At 38.8% G+C, this 20,884-nt stretch overlaps 4 protein-coding genes across 5 annotated transcripts; all 4 read right to left on the bottom strand.

The window, feature by feature from the left end:
• Window positions 1–201: 201 nt before the first annotated feature.
• On the bottom strand, window positions 202–6,088 carry carnmt1 (carnosine N-methyltransferase 1). 2 transcript variants are annotated; one of them, XM_053325926.1, is made up of 8 exons: window positions 5,811–6,088; window positions 5,141–5,336; window positions 4,887–5,053; window positions 4,520–4,660; window positions 4,077–4,204; window positions 2,990–3,103; window positions 1,222–1,325; window positions 202–1,122 (listed from the first exon to the last, which is right to left on the bottom strand). In XM_053325926.1, the coding sequence occupies exons 1-8, from the start codon at window positions 5,969–5,971 to the stop codon at window positions 928–930; spliced, it is 1,206 nt and encodes a 401-aa protein (XP_053181901.1). In that variant the 5' UTR covers window positions 5,972–6,088; the 3' UTR covers window positions 202–927. The 2 variants fall into 2 exon arrangements, with proteins under 2 accessions (XP_053181901.1, XP_053181900.1); XM_053325925.1 differs by having other exon boundaries at window positions 4,077–4,255.
• Window positions 6,089–7,091: 1,003 nt separating this feature from the next.
• LOC128365256 (serine protease inhibitor 2.1-like) lies at window positions 7,092–8,838 on the bottom strand. The gene is made up of 5 exons (XM_053325927.1): window positions 8,190–8,838; window positions 7,991–8,061; window positions 7,681–7,874; window positions 7,409–7,556; window positions 7,092–7,320 (listed from the first exon to the last, which is right to left on the bottom strand). Exons 1-5 carry the CDS (start codon window positions 8,833–8,835, stop codon window positions 7,126–7,128), a joined length of 1,254 nt encoding a protein of 417 aa, XP_053181902.1. The 5' UTR covers window positions 8,836–8,838; the 3' UTR covers window positions 7,092–7,125.
• A 6,378-nt stretch (window positions 8,839–15,216) lies between these two features.
• Window positions 15,217–17,987, bottom strand: LOC128365254 (serpin A3-5-like). The gene is made up of 6 exons (XM_053325924.1): window positions 17,866–17,987; window positions 16,360–17,011; window positions 16,161–16,231; window positions 15,849–16,042; window positions 15,576–15,723; window positions 15,217–15,495 (listed from the first exon to the last, which is right to left on the bottom strand). The coding sequence occupies exons 1-6, from the start codon at window positions 17,872–17,874 to the stop codon at window positions 15,301–15,303; spliced, it is 1,269 nt and encodes a 422-aa protein (XP_053181899.1). The 5' UTR covers window positions 17,875–17,987; the 3' UTR covers window positions 15,217–15,300.
• Window positions 17,988–19,098: 1,111 nt separating this feature from the next.
• On the bottom strand, window positions 19,099–20,785 carry LOC128365257 (dual specificity protein phosphatase 26-like). The gene is made up of 3 exons (XM_053325928.1): window positions 20,159–20,785; window positions 19,464–19,675; window positions 19,099–19,300 (listed from the first exon to the last, which is right to left on the bottom strand). Exons 1-3 carry the CDS (start codon window positions 20,335–20,337, stop codon window positions 19,104–19,106), a joined length of 588 nt encoding a protein of 195 aa, XP_053181903.1. The 5' UTR covers window positions 20,338–20,785; the 3' UTR covers window positions 19,099–19,103.
• Window positions 20,786–20,884: the final 99 nt, after the last annotated feature.

Consider the following 20,884-nt stretch of genomic DNA (forward strand, 5'->3'; position numbering starts at 1 on the left):
TCAACAAAATAAATTACTAATTTAGTTTTGTTGCACTTAGTACAAATATATTTTAAACCGTGATTGCACTTATGATTTGGTTGCTGTGTATACAATGCAACAGATCAAACATGACCTTATTGCTTGCTCAGTACCAGCATAAACACTAAATTAAATAAAACAAATTGAATAATATAGTAAAACTCTGGAGATTAATATTGTTCAAATGTCTGGCTTTATTGCAAAGTGTGATTAGAAACAACCAAAAGTTGACGACAGTAATTTCCAACTTTAAAACACCTATTCCTCAAAAGCTGAAACAAGTTTTGATTACATTTTCAGTGTAGATCAATAGAAATGAGTAGATGTAGTTATTGGCACCATATCTGAAAAAATAAATAAATTTCAAACGTAAATGTACATGTCACCCTCTTCACTCACACAATCTCAGGCAGGTAAAGTCAATGGGCATGAGAATGAGTAAAACTCCAGGCCTTAATAATTGAAGGAAGAGACTCTTCATGGCTTACAGCTGATACACAAACCGCCACAAAAGTAAAACACCAGCCAGAGCGATCTGACTCAACTCAAACCCAGCGATCAGAGGATGTCGAGTATTTAGGATCACAAGGTTTCTCTGCAGAGTATACCACTGTAGCATATGATGACGCACATTTCCAGGTCTGACAGATCACTTGGTGCTGCAAAAGTTCCTATTCCACATTCAGGTACTTGGTGTGTCTCCCTCCTGAAAACAAGTTTCTGGAGTTGAGCACATTTCTCCACAAGACACATTATTAAAAAAATAAGTCACAAAAAAGAAAATTTATGTCCACTGATTTGTTTTCCTTCTGTGTCAGTTTTCTTTTTTTATCTTCTCAGAGCAATCCTCTCTCAGCCAATGGTTGTGCTCCTTTACGCTTATTGTTCAAGGCAACGTATTTGCTGTCACGTCAGGCAGTCTGTTCCCTCTCGTCGTGGTGACTTTGCAGCCGGTGGTGAATTCTGTTGTTGGTCGTCTTCTTGACAGTTAAAATACAAATCTCCAGGCTTCCGTGCCACAAAGAAGACACAGTCATACACATACCTCAACATGGAGCGATCATTTTCTGTGTAGGTGGTCTGCACAGACTCTTTCTCCACCTGCAAGAGAAATGTGAACGTTGTTTTACAACAAGAACAGGATGTCTGAAGAGAAACACAAAGTTAAGTGATGATTGTGCACAGAAGTCCTCCGTTTACCTCTATGCGGAAGCCGAAATTAACCATCACTGTCCTAATGTCTTCGTAGCTAAGTTCAACTGAGAGTTCGTTGGCCATGTTCTCAAAGTGATACAGCAGTGGACCTGAAGAAACAAGAGATATGTGCACTGAGATCCAAAAATACTACTTTAAAAAGTTTGTCTATGTCTATCTACCTGCTCAAAAGACTGTGACAAACAATTGTACATTAGTGGTGGGACAATATACTTTGGCCACGATTCGATTGTATCATGATTCTAAGGTGCCGATTCGATTTGTATCACGATTCTCGATAATTGCAATTTTACAAGTATTGCTATTCAGTAAAATCAATAATTGCAATTTTCTTTTCCTTCTTAAAAAACAAACAAGTTGAATCATACACTTTTAGAGATGATAAACCATGAATGACATTCTCATAAACAATGCACATCAGTCTGTGTCAATGTAATGAATTGTTCAATAGATTACCCAATATGTTTTTAAATAATAAATAAAGTGCTCTGACTACTCAGTGCTCTCTGAAGTAGTGTAATGTCTGATAGCTTTAACAAAATAACTACTCAAAAATAGGTATTTTCTGTTGTTCAGTTGACTTGAGCTGTTGGAACAATAAATAAAAGATAAATAATAATAATGGTTTACTTTTTTAGTTGCCAGTTTTACTTTTTCCATCATTAGGCTACCATACAACTATGTGCGCTAGATTCCCCTGCTGCTCTCCTCATCTCCTACTGCTGACTGTGAGATCTGAGCAGGTAGAAGCTGATAGTTCACCAACTATAACCAGGGAGCATACTGCAACAAGGTTAATGATCCACACAGTGACATCATATCATTGATGACACGCAAAAGCGATAGAAAAACGGTCGTTTTTTTTTTGCAAGTGCATACGTGCGCAGGATGCAGCACACACTTTCTAGTTTTATGTAGTGTGAACTGCTCCTACACTCTAGAAGATTTAGGTGCGATTGGTGTAATAAGCAGCAACCCACACACTATCAGGACGCTGTGCTCTCACGCGCTGCATTGATAGTCACATACACAGACACACACGCGCTCAGTCTCTCTAGTGCGCGCTCTTGCTTGGTCGCTCCAGATTCCAGGAGATTGTGTCGGAATTTGCAGGCGTCAAGGAGCCGCTATCAATATGTTTAAATATTTTTAAAATCACCCCATAAAAAAATCGCGATATGTACATGAATCGATTTTTCCCCCACCCCTACTGTACATTCTATTAAATAAGAACTATTCATCCCAAATTTCTTTTGATTGATGTACAACCTGTTCAGTGACCAATCTGTTGTGTTATGAACAATGCTGGAGACATCAAAATGATAAAATAACACATAACTGAATCTTTGTAGATCTTTTCCCAGTATGGAATAGCATTACATTTTACAGATTCTCGGCAGCTTTTTTTGGTAATTTGATCAACCATTTTCAGTACACATTTTTCTGCCTACAACAATAACTATAGCATCAAGTATCACATTCACTGTAACTGAAGCATTGCTAAGTTAGTTGAAAAAAAGTTGAAAAATCAAAAAATGACAACCATGAATAGCAAAGAATTGCTATGTTAAGAGTATGTTAGAGTGAAATGTGTTTTTACATAATTGCTGTGACAGAGAGCATATTTTGGCATATGTCTCTAGTCTACAAGTTTATGGTGGTGTGTTTCTCCTTGTTAACTTCATCATTTGTTACAGCACCTACCAAAATAATAGCGTTCAAGGGTGAATCTTGTTTCCACAAACTCACTCACCCAGGTTGATCCAAACTCCACCAGGTTTAAGAATCTTCCAGATAGTCTCCACATACTGTATGACGTTATGAGCTGTGTCGATAAAGAAGCAGGTAGCCACGCAGTCCCAGGAATCTGAGAGAAACAGATGTTTGACATGTGAACACTTTTATAAATGAATATTGATAAGAAGCACAGTTTTGAAATAATACATTTTACTTTGGTGTATTTTATTGTGTGCTCCTTAAAGAAAACGTATAGATCTAAATTGTTTACCTGATGGAGCAATTTAACCGTAACAAAATACAGATTAGGGATGCAACGGTACTCAGTAAAATATTGAACCGTTCGGTCCGCTCTGCACGGAACAATACAACCTTATGGACTGCAGGTTTTCTGTGTGTGTGTGTGTGTGTGTGCGTGCATGTGTGTGTGTGTGTGTGTGCCTGTCCAGGCAGGTGAAAAGCCCTCCCCGCGAGTTAATGTCCAATCGCTGTTGTGCCTCCACCCACTCAACCCCTCTCACACTGTAACTAGAGCGGAGTTCAAGGTGCAGCTCACACACAGAAGTGGAAAAAAGAAAACAAAGAGGCATGGCCAGCACTAGTGGAGGAGTTGACAGAGAAAAGTTTGAAGAAGCACCGGCTACATTCAAATCTCCGGTGTGGGTTAATTTCTGTTTCGCCGTTGAATACATGCGGGAGTCTCCCGTATATTGATAGCGGCTCCCTGACGCCCGCAAATCTACAATCTCCCGGAATCTGGATCGAGCAAGCAAGAGTGTGCGCTAGTGAGTGACTGTATGTGTGTGTGTTTGTGAGACTATCAATGCAGCGTATGAGAGCACAACGTCCTTATAGCTGTGTGTTGCAACTTATTAGACCAATCCCCCAACCAGACCAACACCGATCGTGCACTCCCTTCCCCAACCCAGTGAAATTGTTTATACTGTATAGCGTATACAAGTAGTCAAGGAATAAGAGGCAGTTTATTTGAAAGTGTTGTGTTTGGTAACTGTTCACTTGAAAGGAAAGTGTTATATTATTCAGTACACCAGTGATACTGTAATTGTTTACTGTGAAATGCATCCACACAAATTTGTACTGACCTGGTTCTGTGTAGATCTCCAGGAAGTCTCCTGCTACCATGGAGAAGTCCGAATCCAGTGGTAAGCTTTGAGGGTTGACATCAGGGAATCTGATAGGTCGTGTCTGGTCTGAGGATTTCTTGTTGTTGCTAAACTGGTGGATCCAGGGGTACAGGGTCAGAGAGTTCACCTTTTCACACCTGAATGGAGCCGTCCATATAAATGACCACAGGTGGATCGAAGTGACATTCCACAGAGTATGAAGTTAGATGTGTACCGCCAAACAGCTTAATTTGAACAATGTGTTTGGATTTTTTTTTAATGATCACTGACACATACGAATTAACTGTGATTAATAGATAATTCCACTTCAAGCAAGCAAAGTTATCCTGCATGAATAGGAAGATGATAGTCCCTACGTGTTGTGAGAAGCAGGAATGTTAATGTCTGTGTATGTGCTGTACCTATTGAGAACATAGTTCGAAGAGAACAGCATGAAGAAGCTCCATTCGTTGCCCTGGCAGATGTAACCCAGCCGAGCTATCTCCCAAGCTAGACGGCCAAGACCAGCACCCGGAACCAGCACGCTCACCTTAGACACATCACTGACATAATAAAATGCATAAAATGCACATATCATATGGAAAACACAAGAAGGTTTGATACCATAGCACATAGACAAGTTGTTTGTTTGTATCATTATAAAACTAAATGTATTTATTTCTGTCTGTTCTACATATGCAGCACCATATGAGTTGTACTGTCTTTGTCTTAGCATGCATGTTTGTCTTTGTGTGTTATTCTGTGTGAGCAAGGATGTGTGTTTCCTACTATTGGTCACTTGGGAAGAGTCTTTGGATCTCTTGGATGATGGGCTGGTAACAGGTGTCCCTTTCACCCCGGCCCGTCTCACTCCAGTCTCTGACAAACTGCTTTAAGGTGGACTTGAGCTTGTCCATGTCAAATGTAGAGGATGGGCGCGCTTTCCTTGGATCCTCCTGAGGAAATCATACAGACACAACATGCTGCATTTCTGGGGTAAATAAAGCAGTGGAAATTCAAACTCCAACTACCTCAAGCCTTACCCTCTCGCCATACTCAATGTTCTCAAACATGTGGATGCTATTGTGAATGATGGCTTGCAGCACCTCCTGGTTGTGGTCTGCACACTTGCTGATGCGGGCCAGGTTGGACTGAACAGCTGGCAGCAAATTCTGGTGGCGCTGAGGTAAGCTTTGAAACTGACGCTCAGCACGTTTGACCTGCTCCTGGATATGGACCCTGACAGGAGGAAATGCAGGTTAGAGCAGGTGTCCACAAAGGGATGGCAGAAGGACTTTGGGATACGGCCTGATTTGATGCTTCTGTTTAGTGACAGACAGTGGGTATGACTCTCCAGATGAAGTGGTTTTTCTACATCATTTACTTTTGTCTCCAGGCTAATATTCCTTAAACCAATCTTATTCAATTTGCGAGCAGTGTGAGAAGGGAAAAACGGAACAGAGGTAATGCCAAGACAGTCGAGCTGCAGTAAGAAAATTAGCTAATAAATGCCACAGGAACCCGTTTGAAATATACGCTTGGTTAACTTTGGTGAGTTCACTGACCAGTATTTGAATAAAGATGAACTATCTGGCGAGGTTTCCCTCCAAAACCGTCTGTCATTTGCTATCTTTCTTTGCTAACACCACCGTTCGTTTGAAACAAACCGCCACTGGCCGTGTCTACTACTTGGTTTAATGTATTTTATTATACCTGTAAAATCTAAAAGCATCGATTATTCTCCAGAAATGTTGCCTTTCCAGCCTAGCCTCCTCGTCGGGGCTGCATTTTGTTTTTTCTTTGTTAAAATACGGTCCTCCTGGATCCCCTTCCCCTGGTGTTTCAGCCATGTCTGAAACAAACTTTACAGCCATCCAATCAAAATGCGACAAGCGTCTTCTTCTTGGGATTTGTCATTTCCTGCAGACCAGAATCCGCGAGGCGCACTGCTGCCACCTACCGATAGTCTATCAAACTGCATTATTTGCGCTGGTATTTACAGGTTTTACACTATTTTGTGACCCATTTACATTATGTGGTCTGCAATGATTGAAGAGGTACTCAAAAGTATCAATACCACAGTGTAAAACTATTTAATGACAAGTATAGAAGTGTTACTAGCTTAATGTACTTATGTACTAAAAAGGCTGTGACTGATATATTAAATAAATCATCATCAACAAAGTACATTATTAATACTGATAAGTCAATCCATAAGTAGCATATTACTATTGCAGCTGGTGGAGGTGGAGCTCCAATGATCAATTGGTTGGGAAGGAAGACAAAACATAGCTGTGCTACATAAATATAAATTAACTTTTCAGAAGGTTTGTGTAATCTTGACATTTCTGTGAAATATTATGGAGTTTCACCTTTGTGGGCCTGAAAGTTATTTATTTGAAATCATGTCAGGGGAAATGTTTACTGTCAATATTGATAATAATGCAGTCACACATGTTGTAATTGATATTCACAAGGTTGCTCATAAACAATTTGTAAAAATCATTCCATGATTTCCTTCTCTTTTTTTTAAACAGCAACAGAAGTTTCACATTTGTATCATAATAACAGACAAAAGGTTTTGGGTACAAGTGAATTATATATATCTACTGAGAGCAACACATGGGTGATTTTTCACATATGGAATATGCTTTTTTTCCATCCAAAGGATTTCATGAAATGACCCAGTACACAGTCAAATACTAAAGAGGATTCTAAATAAATAATACTGTAGTTATAGGAAAAATGTAAACATACTGCATAGCTCCTGAAACCATTGTGTATTGCTTTATGGCAGTACTTCTGTCTCAAGGCCTAACAAATGCAGTCAAATCCAAACCTTGTGATATTTGCATTTGTATCTGATATTGTATTATTTACCTTCAAAAACTAACATAAAACACTCAAACAATAAGACTGTTATCTACACACTCATTTATACAGCAAGAGACCATAGAGCAAAGGTTTTTTCTGAGTATTTAATTTGTGATGCCACAGCAGTGCATAAGTGAACACAAAGCTTACTCCATCAGATGTTTGGGTTGGTAATCTTGCCCATAAAGAGGATGTTTTCTGTGTTGTGCTCAGTGATCAGGACCATAAATGGCCGATCAAACTTCAAGACAGGGATGTAGGAGAAGGACAAAGGGATGAAGCCAGTGCCTGCAGCTGCTGCAGCAGTGGCTCCGGCCTCATCAACATTCAGAGTGGCTTGATGCACAATCTGGGGGTAAAATAGAGGCAGCGCGAGATCAAAGTTAGATAGAATAGACAGAAAGAAATATGTGTTAACAAATAGTCTCCATTCATACCTTTGAGACAGCCAATTGTTGTCCCTCTGAAATGCCGCTCAAATCTGCCTGATCACCAAACATGTCTGTCATTCCCATTTCAGTCAACACATCCTTCAGGAAATAAGAAGTCTTGATGGAGAACTTTGGAAGATACAAGTCAAATGTGCTAAAATTGAAAATAGACAAACATACAGTGATTGATCTGACAGCAGATAACAAAGCTGGTGCTTTGAGTCAAACCTTCCATATTAGAAACCAAAAATTAAAGCATGATTGCAGATTCTTTCAACCTGGACATCATCCACTTAAGCCATTTGGTGATGTGGTTTGGACAAATGGCATTCTCCAGTGTCGCCATATCATCAGGCAACAACAATAGCATGGAGTAGGTGCTGTTAAAGGGAAGATGGAGCACCGATGTGTTAATCGCCTGGTCGTAATAGCTATTAACATCCTCCTCCATATTCATCATCTGGACAGGAACCTAGAGGAATTAACATCAAGTGTCAGCTGGGAAACATCAAAGTATCAATCAAATGTGGCTGAGTTATAGTCTAATCATTGTAATTGAAGTATAGTATAAATAGTGCCATTCTAAACCTTGGTGTTCTCGTCAACTGTGAACGTATCCTCCATGGTGAGCTTACGATCAAATGGAGTTTGCCACTTTCCTGTTAGACAGTGATGAGCAGAGATAAAACACAAGTGATGGCTGATGTGTAAAATTCAAAACAACTATCTGAAATGCAGAAGAGACCTTAAAAGAATGAGTGTACAAAGTAGATCTCATCTCATGTACCTTTGAAGTATATGTAGCTGATGAGATACATGACTGTGTTTGGGTCCAGGTCTTCCACCAGCTTATCAATCTTTCCATTGGTCTTCTCCTCCACATACTTATTGATAGTATTGGCGCTGTCTGTGGTTTTGGTGAAGTCAACTTCAAACCCATCTGCAAAGTAAGATTTCTTTAAGACGTCCAGGAACTCAGGCTTTGGCTTGAAGCGGTTATCCACAAACACAGCAGTCCCTTCACTGGTGTCTTCCTTAGAGGTATTGTTTGCCCGTTCGAGGAGTGTACGGAAGGCCTGATCCACAACTGTCTGTGTTAGTAGTGAGTTGGTGAAGCCCAGACCACTGAAGATCTGCCGGTGCGTCTCCGCCCGTGCTCCAACAGACAAGGCAGCCAAGGCAACAGACACACTCTGTGGTGAGAAGAAGATATTCTTTCCTTGCGAGTCAGCATGAGCTGCTAACTTCCTGTACAGATTGTAGGCAAATTCTTTATTTGCTGAAGCCACCAGTGAGATGCTGTCGGCACTGCTGTCCAGTGCAGTGTCTTGGCTTGCCTGATCTTGGACCTGGATGTGTCCTTTATGGTGATGACTTCTGCCCACACAGACCACTGCGGATAAGATCCAGATACTCAGTAGTGCACGCATCATGGTGAACTAAGACAAAAGTTCCAAAGTTTATAATTGAGTTGCACAATATTTGCTGCAGCAAATACACAAGTGACACAATACATGTGTTGATTTAAAGGCCCTGACATCAACATGTCTCTCCTACTTTTTTATTGCAAGTAATGGGGTCCTACAGAAGCACCATTTTCAGCCAAAGACACAACATTTTTGGTTAATTTTGTTTTACCTTTGTGCACCAATAAGGATTTCTCAACATTTGAGTCACATTTGAGTTTTGACTGTTAAATCTTTACTAAATAATACCTAAAATCATTTTTTTATTTTGACTATTGCATATTCAGTGATTAATATTTAATGTTATTAGAGGAATACTTAGTTTGGTTTATAGTTAATACTTAGGAAAGTTCCGATGTGCATCTCTAACCAAAGATATCAAACACAATCTGCTTGTTGGCGAAACTGTTGCGCATAGAAATACGTTGCTAAAATAATTCATGTTAGAAATCTAAATATTTTTAACTACTTCCCTTTTTCATTAATCACACACACCAAGGCACAGTCTGGATAGAAGGAGATGTCAGTTATAAGAGCAGCTGAACTTTGGCTGTGTTTATTCTCTATCCCACTCAGTTATTTGCTTGGCTACTGTATTTCTTCTGTGTAATGGTTACTGTCTAACTGTGGCATCAAACAGGGATTCCAAAGTCAACTCCAGATGCACCAAATATTCTTACCTACCCAAATCTGCTCTTACCCAGGTGTGCTGAATAATGAATCTCACTTTTTCCCAGAATTTCCTTGTGTATGGCTTCTTGCATAAGGCCTATTGTTTGTTTGAGCAGCATTTACAAAAAGCTACCATAGTAATGATCACAGTCTCTATTGATTTTATATGGAGGTAGAGCTAAATGTAAATGAATAGTCTTTCATTAAAAGCTTATTTTTATTTCTTTCAGTCAAATTATGGAGAACAGCTTATAGGCAAAGGTCTTGGATTCCACTGTAGTCCAGGATTTCAAATTTACAAAAATAAATACATTTCAGTACAATTCCAGTACAGATACCACGTCACAATAATCGTGACAAATGTGGCACAAAAATGTAACACAAAAACACACAGTACAAATACGGTGTAAGTATGGCAGAGGCACACCTATAAACAGAAGACAACAAAAACATTCACCACACTACCATGTAACTTGTACAAACATCATGGCACAAATATCATCATTACATAGCCATAAATGAACAGGTGCATACAGAAAGAAAAATCAAAAAGAAATTCTATATGAAAAGGGAATAATATAAAATAAAAATGTAATTAAAGGTAAATTAAATTAAAAGGGTAGTTCCACTGCAGTTTTACTTTTCATGAGTTTCACGGCTTTAATATAAGATAGACTCATTATGAAACACACTAAACCTTGGTTTCACCTATTTGGATTTGTGAATAAAGAATTTCCCAAATATTAGGATATGAGCACATGGTCTGATATCCAACCTGTTTACCCTCTGTCCTCCTTCTACAGGCTGTAGTGAGTAAGTAGTCCCTAGTATATCTATCACTTGATATACAGTTGCACCCCTTGCATCCTGTATTTTGTTGCGAGCAGCAGGCCTTTGTCACAGATACACACTTTCTCACTTTGATAGGCAATACATTCTGTTACTTTTTGTTCTGCATATTCCTTAGTCCTGTAGCATGAGCCTATTTCAACCTTTACCAGTGAACTGCAAGCCAGTCAACTTTCTTGTCTCCAGGATACTCATTTACAAGAAGAACATCAACTGGAACATAGTAAAAAAGTATGGGGAATAGACTGTTGTCAAATTTGGAGTTAGATTATAGGCTTACAACAAATGCTCAGGCCCACGTCTTTTTTGTCAGTGGGAAGTGTGCGTAGCAATGTGTTATGTGCAGTTGAAGTATTCACATTGAGACTTATCAGTGGGATGATGAAGAGTTGTGCGGGTATAGTTTACAGAGCTCAGCTATCACTTTTAAAGTTATGGCCCTGATCAGAATACAATCACTCTGGTATGCCATACTTCATGAACCAGTTCAATGCAGATCTTCTGAGAAATTACTGATATGTTAAAACTGTTAGAGGCTTAATACAGAAAATGAAGGACATTAGGACTATAAGTAGTAGTAGTAGTAGTAGTAGCAGCAGTAGTAGTATTAGTATTAGATGGGAGTATTTTAAATTTAAAGTGAGAGAATTCACAATGCAATTTAGTAAATCCAAAAATAAACAACAGAGAGGGTTTGTGTTCAAATTGGTGCAGGATATGAGTAATTCCTGTAATACAACTCTGATATCAATAAAAGCAATTCTATTAGCTTACAGTCAAATTGGAAGTTTTCCAGTCTTCTAGTCAAATTATTATTAAAGACTTCCCTCACTTAAATTTATTTCCCAGCACAATTGAAGAGGAAACAACTTACAGGAATACATCAGTAATGTCAGAGTTAAGATAATAACAAGTTATCTCTCCTTTCCATTTCCACTTAAGACTAAAGAAGTTCATTTTAAAATGATGAATGAGATTTACTCGTGTAATAACTTCTTACCCCAAGGGTTTAATTTAGATTTAAATATCTATGCTTTTTGCAACTCAGGTATTAAAACTATAGAACATATTTTTTTCTTTTGTACATTAAGAAGGACTTTTGGGATGCTTTTCAATATTGGATAACCTATAATGGTCAAAGTGATTTGCTTTTAGCATATGAAAGTATAAAACTTACTCTCCTGTTGGAGGACAAGAAAATACAATTTTGTAAAAAATAATTGAATTATTTTGGTAACACATTTCATACATTCATGTAGTTTTTATAAAACAAAACTATTCCTATATTTAATGCATATCTAAGTGACATAACATTTCATTAAAAAAGTATGTAAAATGTTTTTTCTAGTGTTCCCATCTACCCAGGAGGATTACTTTAAAAGTATGGTAAACCCAAGCCCCCTGCTGTCCAAAGTGAACATTTACAACAGTATAACAACAATAGCTCAATCAGGAGAGACCAGAGAATGAAGTAAAAGAGTTGATTATTTTACATAAGACTGATGATTAGGTATTGTCAAAAGTCTTTGGCGCTTGGACTCTGTAGGGAGATTTTGAATAGAAGGATGTCAGTCCTGAGCAGCAATAACATATATCCCCCATGGAGTCCAGACACTGGTGATGGTAGCAGATGACTTCAATCAATCAAGCAATCAGTCTTTGTTAATACAGCACCAAATCACAATAAAAGTCATCTCAAGGCACTTTACACATAGAGCAGGTCTAGGCAGTACTCTTTAATTTAATTTAAAGAGACCCAACATTGCCTCATGAGCAAGCACTTGGCAACAGCAACAAGGAAACCTCCTCTTTAACGGAAAGAAAAACAGACAGTACCAGGCTCTAAGAGGACAGCCATCTGCCCTGACCGGTTGGGGTTGACTGAGGGAGAGAGAGAGAGAGGGAATGGCAGAGAATGAGAAAAGAGAGAAATAAAAAGGAGAGTGAGAAGAGGGAGAGAGGAGAGAGGCACAGTGACAGTCAACTTCAATCTGACTTCTGATTGAGCTGATGAGATTGATGAAATGATGCACTGATGAATCTGAAGACTGGGAGGTGATGGGGAGGTGATGGGTCACGCAAAACAGCATCAAGAAAGCACTAAAGCAGAGAGGGAGAAAACATTTAAAAAGACAGCTGCAATATGATAGGCTGACAAAGAAGGTGTGTCACTGTGCTATTGGTTAGATGTGGCCAGGTGATGTGAACAATTGATGTGGTATCAATGCCCTATAAATTACAGCAAGAAAATTATGAGCTGTGAGAAGAATCAGAATGACCTAGGGATCATGAGAAGTAAAATTATATGTGTGAGCATTTTACTTCATGTAATATTGTTCATTTTCAGAGGGTTTCTTTTAGTGATGGGAATTCTGGCTCTTTTGAGTGAGCCAGATCATGCGGCTCAGTTCAACAAGAAGAACCAGCACTTTCGGCTCCCAAACGGCTCATCATTAATTACTACTTCTGGCATTTATAATTTAGAAATTCAATATCTTTTTAACCTATGATTGGTATGTGTGCAGGCATATCACATGTTATTCAGTGCAATTATTCTTGACTTAATAATTCCCAGAGTACCATTATTTTACATTATGTTTAGTATAAGAATATTAATGTAAACACCAGACACTATATTACAAGTGTATTTATCAATTTATTTATATTAAAACACTATTGTTAATATATAATTTTCACTCAAATAATAGACCTTCTCTTTGTATTTGTTGCTTTCAGCACTTTAATGTTAGGCAGGACCAGCTGTCTGAGCCTATTGGCAACAGATATTAGTTCCACCCCATAGCCTACTTTATGCCTTTCTCTTTTGATTTTAGGGAAAGTGAATTGTTAGGATAAAAAGAAAGAAAGAAGAAAGCTCTCAGATGGGAGCTGGCTCCCATCGTTCACACAAAGGAGCCGGTTCATATAGCCAACCCGGTCACAACCGACACATCACTAGTTTCTTTAATCTTTAACATTTCTGTGAAATATAGAGTTTCACCTCAAACACTTAATTATTTAAAACCATGTCAGGGGAAATGTCTCTTTGGTGGAACTGCCAATAATTCAAGATTGGACAGTGTCATTCATAATGCCATTCTGTTATTTTTATGCAAAGACTTAATCTTAAAAGTAACTGCTATCAGATAAATGTAGTGGAGTGAACAGTACAATAATCACCTCTGAACTGTGATAAAGTATATTTATTAAGTAGCATAAAATATACTGTGTTGAAGTACAGATCCTAAATAGACACATAGCTAAAGTGCAACCGTTCATTAATCAAAAAGACAAAAAGATGCAGAAAAACATGCCTTTACCTCAAGCCAACTTGATTACTGTAATGCAGTTTTGACTGGCCTCCTGAAAAAAAACACTTAGAGACCTCAGCTCATTCCAAACTCTGCAGCTCAGCTATTAAACAGAACCAAGAGTAGAGAACACATTAGTCCAGTTTTAGCTGCCCTGCACTCTGACTTTAAGGCCCTTCTCCACATACAAAGCCCTTAATGGACAAGGACCAAGCTACACAGCTGACTCCTTTGTAAACTATTTGCCATTAACCCTTACATACTGTTTAGGATCAAATTTGACCCATTTTTACATTTGAGAGCTGTAAAAACACTGTATTTCTGTCATGCCAAGATACCTAGCTTCACTACAATAACTGTTTTTTTTTCAGATCAGTGTTTTACTTGATAAGTACAATTAATCACTTCAGCCATAGAGTACAAAAAGGTTTTTTTTTTAAATCAGGGTCATTCTACAACAGTTTTCCATGCCTTCATATTGAAGCCTCATCCCATTTTCCTGTGTATGACATTTTGTTCTCAACTTTTATTGTAATTGTGCTGCCTTTTTCCTAACTTCACATTCTTTGTAGGCAACACTATATGTTCTCCTCCACAATCTGAACATTCATATTGACCACACTTGCTATATTCATGCTCACCTCCACATCTTACAAATATCTGCTTCCCCTGACAGTAAGCTGCAATGTGACCATATTTCATTTCTAACATCTTAGAAGTGGGGGGACATATTATCTCATATTATAGGCTATTTCATGTAATGATATTGACTTGGGAAGTGTCTCACTTAAAGCAACTCAAGCATCAAAGACAAACTATCCACCTTTTCACCCTGTGCATGTTTTCAGTCATCTCAGACTTGATCTTTCCTAATCTGACATTATCCTTTAATTTTTACAGGTCCTCAGCAATAGGAATTCCATATATCACTGCCTGACTCCAGTGGGTCCATTCTCCAACTTTTTTCCTGAGCTGATTTTCCCCTCTTTTTTAAATGCCAATAATGAACAGAAATCAAGTGTTTTTCCCTCATCCCCGCTTTCTCATTTCAGTTCATTTAAGCATTCTCTGATTTAAGTCAATTTGTAACAATCATTCCATGATTTCATATTCTTCAAAAGAGCAACAGAAGTTTCACATTTGTAACATAATAACAGAAAAACGGTTTGGGGGCAAGTGGAATATCTTATGTATAGTAAGAGCAACATATGTGTATTTTTTTCAATATGCGATATAAATTTTCTATCCAAGGGATTTCATAAAATCACAGAGTGCACAGTCCAATACTGGAGAGGAGACTTGGGAAATATTATAGGAAATATAAATATATTGCACAGCTCCTGAAACCATTGTGGTTTTTTATGGCAGTACTTCTGTTTCAAGACCTAGCATTTGCAGTCAAATCCAAAATTTGTGATATTTGTTCCTGTATTTGACATTGTATTATTTACCTTCAAAAACTAATATAAAAACACTCAAACAATGAGACTGTTATCTACACACTCAGTTATACAGCAAGAGACCATAGAGCCAAGGTTTTTTGTGAGTATTTAATATGTGATGCCACAGCAGTGCTTAAGTGAACACAAAGCTTACTCCATCAGATGTTTGGGTTGGTAATCTTGCCCATAAAGAGGATGTTTTCTGTGTTGCGCTCAGTGATCAGGACCATAAATGGCCGATCAAACTTCAAGACAGGGACGATGCGTAAGGACATAAGCGTGATGCCAATGCCTGTAGCTGCTGCAGCAGTGGCTCCGGCCTCATCAACATCCAGAGTGGCTTGATGCACAACCTGGGGATAGAATAGAGTCGGAGTGAGATGAAGGTTAGATAGAAAGGAAATATGTGTTAACAAATAGTCTCCATTCATACCTCTGAGACAGCCAATTTTTGTCCCTCTGAAATGCCGCTCAAATCTGCCTGATCACCAAACATGTCTGTCATTCCCATTCCAGTCAACACATCCTTCAGGGAATAAGAAGTCTTGATGGAGAACTTTGGAAGATACACATCATATGTCCTAAAAATTGAAAATAGACAAACATACAGTGATTGATCTGACAGCAGATAACAAAGCTGGTGCTTTGAGTCAAACCTTCCATATTAGAAACCAAAAATTAAAGCATGATTGCAGATTCTTCCAACCTGCGCTTCATCCACTTAAGCCATTTGGTGATGTGGTTTGGACAAATGGCATTCTCCAGTGTCGCCATATCATCAGGCAACAACAATAGCATGGAGTAGGTGCTGTTAAAGGGAAGATGGAGCACCGATGTATTAATCGCCTGGTCGTAATAGCTATTAACATTCTTCTCCATATTCATCATCTGGACAGGAACCTGGAGGATTTTAAACATCAAGTGTCAGCTGGGAAACATCAAAGTATCAATCAAATGTGGCTGAGTTATAGTCTAATCATTGTAATTGAAGTATAGTATAAATAGTGCCATTCTTAACCTTGGTGTTCTCGTCAACTGTGAACGTGTCTTCCTTGGTAAGCTCAGAATCAAATGGAGTTTGCCACTTTCCTGTTAGACAGTGATGAGCAGAAATAAAACACAAGTGATGGCTGATGTGTAAAATTCAAAACAACTATCTGAAATGCAGAAGAGACCTTAAAAGAATGAGTGTACAAAGTAGATCTCATCTCATGTACCTTTGAAGTATATGTAGCTGATGAGATACATGACTGTGTTTGGGTCCAGGTCTTCCACCAGCTTATCAATCTTTCCATTGGTCTTCTCCTCCACATACTTATTGATAGTATTGGCGCTGTCTGTGGTTTTGGTGAAGTCAACTTCAAACCCATCTGCAAAGTAAGATTTCTTTAAGACGTCCAGGAACTCAGGCTTTGGCTTGAAGCGGTTATCCACAAACACAGCGGTCCCTTCACTGGTGTCTTCCTTAGAGGTATTGTTTGCCCGTTCGAGGAGTGTACGGAAGGCCTGATCCACAACTGTCTGTGTTAGTAGGGGGTTGGTGAAGCCCAGACCACTGAAAATCTGCTGGTGGGTCTCCGCCCGTGCTCCAACAGACAAGGCAGCCAAGGCAACAGACACACTCTGTGGTGAGAAGAAGATATTCTTTCCTTGCGAGTCAGCATGAGCTGCTAACTTCCTGTACAGATTGTAGGCAAACTCTTTGTTTGCTGAAGCCACCAGTGAGATGCTGTCGGCACTGCTGTCCAGTGCAGTGTCTTGGCCTGCCTGATCTTCGACCTCAATGTGACCTTCATGGTGATGACTTCTGCCCACACAGACCACTGCTGATAAGATCCAGATACTCAGTACTGCACGCATCATGGTGAACTAAGACAAAAGGTTAAAAGTGTATCATTGGGTTGCACAATATTTGTTGCAGCAAATACACAAGTGACACAATACATGTGCTGTTTTTAAAGCCCTGGAAACATATTTCTCAATCAGTTTTTTTACTACAAGTAATGGGGTCCTACAGAAACACAATTTTCTGCCAAAGATACAGTTTATTTTTCTTTTACCTTACCTACTAATCAGGATTTCATAACATTTGAGTCACGGCTGCTAAACCTTTTAAAGACCCCTTTTAACTAAATGTGTATTTTGTTTATTGCTACTTGACTTGGATGTTTGAGCTACAGTGTGCAGAATGATATATGTGTAGAGTGTAAACACAAGAAGATTATTTCTTCTGTGTCTATCTTGAATTCAAACTTAAGACTTAAGAGAAGATTTTGTGAGGTCATAGTGGGTGGTGGTGGTTTACTGGAGGGCATTTGTATTGAAAAGTGTTATAATATTTTATCTTCTTAATGTATGTTAATGAATAAACAAAATATTAGGAACAACACTCAATATAATGCACTCCAGTACACTAGCACCACCTCAATAATAAACATAAATCAGTAACATCACCTTTCTGACAATGTCAACAAAAATTAAGAAATATAAGTAGAATTTATGGCAGAGCTGTTGTATTAGATTGGACAGTTGCTCCCAATAAAGTAGACAGTGCCCGCAGAGGATTTTTAAAGAACTTACATTAGAAGTTCCAACACATATTTTCCAGTGTGCATCTCCAACCAAAGATATCAAACACTATCCGCTTGTTGGCAGAATAGTTGCACTTAAAAATATGTTGCTGAAATCATTCGTGTTAGAAATAAATATTACAAACCACTTACCTTCTCCATCAACCACACACACCAAGGCACAGGCTGGACAGAGGGAGATGTCTCAGTTATAAGATCGATCAGAGCAAGTGAACTTTGGCTGTGTTTATTCTGTATTATTTGCTTGGTTACTGTATTTGTTCTGTGTAATGATTACTGTCTATCTGTAGCATCAAACAGGAATTACAAAGTTAACTCCAGATGCACTGAACGTTTTTAACCAACCAAATCTGCTTTTACCCAGGTGTGCTGAATGATGAATCCCACCTGACGAAAATAACTCAACTCAACTTTATTTATATAGCACTTTAAAACAACCACAGCTGAAACAAAGTGCTGTACATAAATAGATAAAACAACACAGGAACATAAAACAATTAACAGGAAATAATTACTAAGATAATGTTTATTGTTTTTAAAACAAATTAAAAACAATAAAACAATAAAACAATAATTAAAACAAACAAACCATAAAACCATAAAACACTAAAACAGAAGCAGAGTCTCATGCTGGGTTGAAAGCCAAGGAATAAAAATGGGTTTTAAGACGAGTTTTAAAAATGGACAGTGAGGACGCTTGTCTAATATTTAAAGGAAGCTCGTTCCATAATTTAGGAGCAGCTACAGAAAAGGCTCTATCCCCTCTGAGCTTCCGCTTTGACCTCGGTACCTCCAGGAGCAGCAGGTCAGCTGACCTGAGGCACCGAGCAGGAGCGTGGGGGTGAAGGAGCTCAGAGAGGTAGAGCGGGGCCAGTCCATTTAAAGATTTAAAAACAAATAAAAGAATCTTAAAAATTATTAAAAAATAAGGTTGAATTTGTTTGTCTATGGCTTCTTGTATGAGGTCTATTGTTTGCTTGAGCAGCATTTACAAAAAGCTCCTTGTAATGATCACAGTCTCTAGCCCATCATATGATGCACCATAAAAACCCTTTCACTGATTTTATATGGAGTAGAGCTGAATGCAAATTAATAGCATCATTCACTAAAAGCTGTACCAGATATATGTTTATAATATAAAACAACACAACACATTAAATTGCGAACAAATTGCACTTCAGAGAAATCACCTTAAGTTTATGGCAATTAAAACATGATCCAAGTATAAGATACTGTAAAAGGAAATACTATATGTACCATCAGTCAGGATCAGTGTATCTCACATTTTCAACACTACTGACAATTACTGAGCTATAACATATTTTTTCCATTTGTTCTGGTCTGATGAGAGCTGAGCAGTATTTCAGGCTTCAGTGATGTTTGCCAAAGAGTTGCCTGTCCAGTCGGATGAGCTGTCGGAGGAAACCTCTGTTAGGGATAACGCCCCGGTTTTCTTTCACAGCACAAATAGCCTCCACAAGAGTCAAGTTCTGCTTCAGCATCAAGTAAGCCAGGACTAGGGTGGCGGAGCGGCTCACTCCTACATGGCAATGCACCAGCACTTTGCCTGGAAGTCAAAAAGACACTGCATCAGAGACATGAAACACTGGCACTGCAAAATGTTATAGAAACCTTACAAGGTTTTCACCTTTAATTTCTGATTTACAAAGTTGCGTAAAGCTATCAAATTGCCTTTAAACTACAGTTATATTTTTCTTCATCCTTCTCACCTCCTCTGCTGAGAGCCCTGTGAATGAAGTCTGCTGCTGCCTGGAAGTTGACACTCATATCAAAAGTAATGGAGTCATGAGCCTCTATGCCCATATAGGTTATCTCCATGCCGGTATAGATATCTGGCTGTCCTCCACGTTTACTATGAGCTGCATTCAGGATGTGAGTGATATGATGAATGGCTAGATCAGCCCGGTTCTCTGCGCTGTGTCTGTAAAAAACACAAAGCTTTGCATTCACTGACACTAATAGTTAGTGGAATATAGATTTGCACGTTTCCCGATGAAGCATTTGAATGCGGCGTATTTCAAAGTGATGGGTTGAAATATAGAAGAGCGCTCCGGACATTCGAGTTACATTTATCAGAGATGTGAGACATACTCTCAATGCCAGGCCATCAGTGGAAACTCTCATATAGCACAGCAGGAGTTTACGCAAGTTCCCAATGTGGAATGCAACTTGAGCGATCTTGACTTACACTCAGTAATTAAATCTGATTTATGATCAGGTACTCTTTCACATAGGTGGATTGAATCCAAGTCTACACTTGGTTATATTTGTAACTGGGGCTTAGACGAACTCCTCTGTCACAGCAGAAGAACAATACTTGGCAAATAACATGCAGAGCAAAATGTTAAAAACCATTTGATTGCGCAGGGTTTCACCAGGAAGAAATACAAGTCGAGTTACTTACTGGTCACCGATGTAAAGCCTTGGCCACACTTCATCTGCATGGCTTATGATGGTTTTACCAGTAAACAAGAGTCTTTCCAACTCAAACACTGCTAATCCAGGTGAACTCAGGTCAATTTCCACTTTCCGGGTAGGTGGTGTATCATTCCAGGAGGCGGGAAGTTTGGATGTATATGGCATTGTTTAGTCTATATAGGGTTCAGGCAGTCCTCTGGGGCAACACACTAGATTTCCACCCGAAAGAGACAACTTTTACTCTATTAAAAATATAGAGTACAAAAAGTCAAAAACAAAATAGTTTGCAGCTACGTCTTCTCCCCCTATAATTGTTAGTCTTACATGTGGCCTTACTCTTTGAGGGAAGCTGTAAGAGGATTATTTCCAAGCAAGTTCTCGGTGTTCACGAAGTCAAACATAGCAGAATGAATCACACAAGTGATTTTAGTCTCAGGCTCCTTCACCTCAGATTTACTCACCACAGGGCGTCCTAAGTGTTGTCAGGCCATTTAACCCTCGAATCATATACGACCACCCCCTGAGGTGTGAGGTGCCTGTATGTGCGTGTTATGCTTTTGCATGAAAATAGCTGTCTATTTAAAGATCTGAATGCTAGCAGGCAGATCCAGGGTGTGAGGAACCATGCTGCAGTTTCCACCCAACATTAGGAACAAGGGATTTCTCTTTCTTCATTCTCATTAAGAGTTTCTTCTACTTATGCACATTTATT

Source organism: Scomber japonicus, chromosome 9 (assembly GCF_027409825.1).
Source record: "Scomber japonicus isolate fScoJap1 chromosome 9, fScoJap1.pri, whole genome shotgun sequence".
Classification (NCBI taxonomy): Eukaryota; Metazoa; Chordata; class Actinopteri; order Scombriformes; family Scombridae; genus Scomber; species Scomber japonicus.

Bases quoted from the DNA above. Each gene is read 5' to 3' on its own strand.
- LOC128365254 (XM_053325924.1), bottom strand. The intron at 16,232-16,359 runs GTACATGAGATG...ACTGTCTAACAG, and splicing joins CAGCTACATATACTTCAAAG to GAAAGTGGCAAACTCCATTT. The intron at 16,043-16,160 runs GTTAAGAATGGC...AAAATCCTCCAG, and splicing joins CAGTTGACGAGAACACCAAG to GTTCCTGTCCAGATGATGAA.
- LOC128365256 (XM_053325927.1), bottom strand. From the start codon at position 8,835: ATGATGCGTGCACTACTGAGTATCTGGATCTTATCCGCAGTGGTCTGT. The intron at 8,062-8,189 runs GTACATGAGATG...ACTGTCTAACAG, and splicing joins CAGCTACATATACTTCAAAG to GAAAGTGGCAAACTCCATTT. The intron at 7,321-7,408 runs GTATGAATGGAG...TTTTACCCCCAG, and splicing joins AACAATTGGCTGTCTCAAAG to ATTGTGCATCAAGCCACTCT.
- carnmt1 (XM_053325925.1), bottom strand. From the start codon at position 5,971: ATGGCTGTAAAGTTTGTTTCAGACATGGCTGAAACACCAGGGGAAGGG. The intron at 3,104-4,076 runs GTCAGTACAAAT...TGTTTCTCTCAG, and splicing joins GGAGATCTACACAGAACCAG to ATTCCTGGGACTGCGTGGCT. The intron at 1,326-2,989 runs GTGAGTGAGTTT...TTGTTTCTTCAG, and splicing joins TGGAGTTTGGATCAACCTGG to GTCCACTGCTGTATCACTTT.
- LOC128365257 (XM_053325928.1), bottom strand. From the start codon at position 20,337: ATGCCATATACATCCAAACTTCCCGCCTCCTGGAATGATACACCACCT. The intron at 19,676-20,158 runs GTAAGTAACTCG...TGTTTTTTACAG, and splicing joins AGGCTTTACATCGGTGACCA to ACACAGCGCAGAGAACCGGG. The intron at 19,301-19,463 runs GTGAGAAGGATG...TTTGACTTCCAG, and splicing joins CAGGGCTCTCAGCAGAGGAG to GCAAAGTGCTGGTGCATTGC.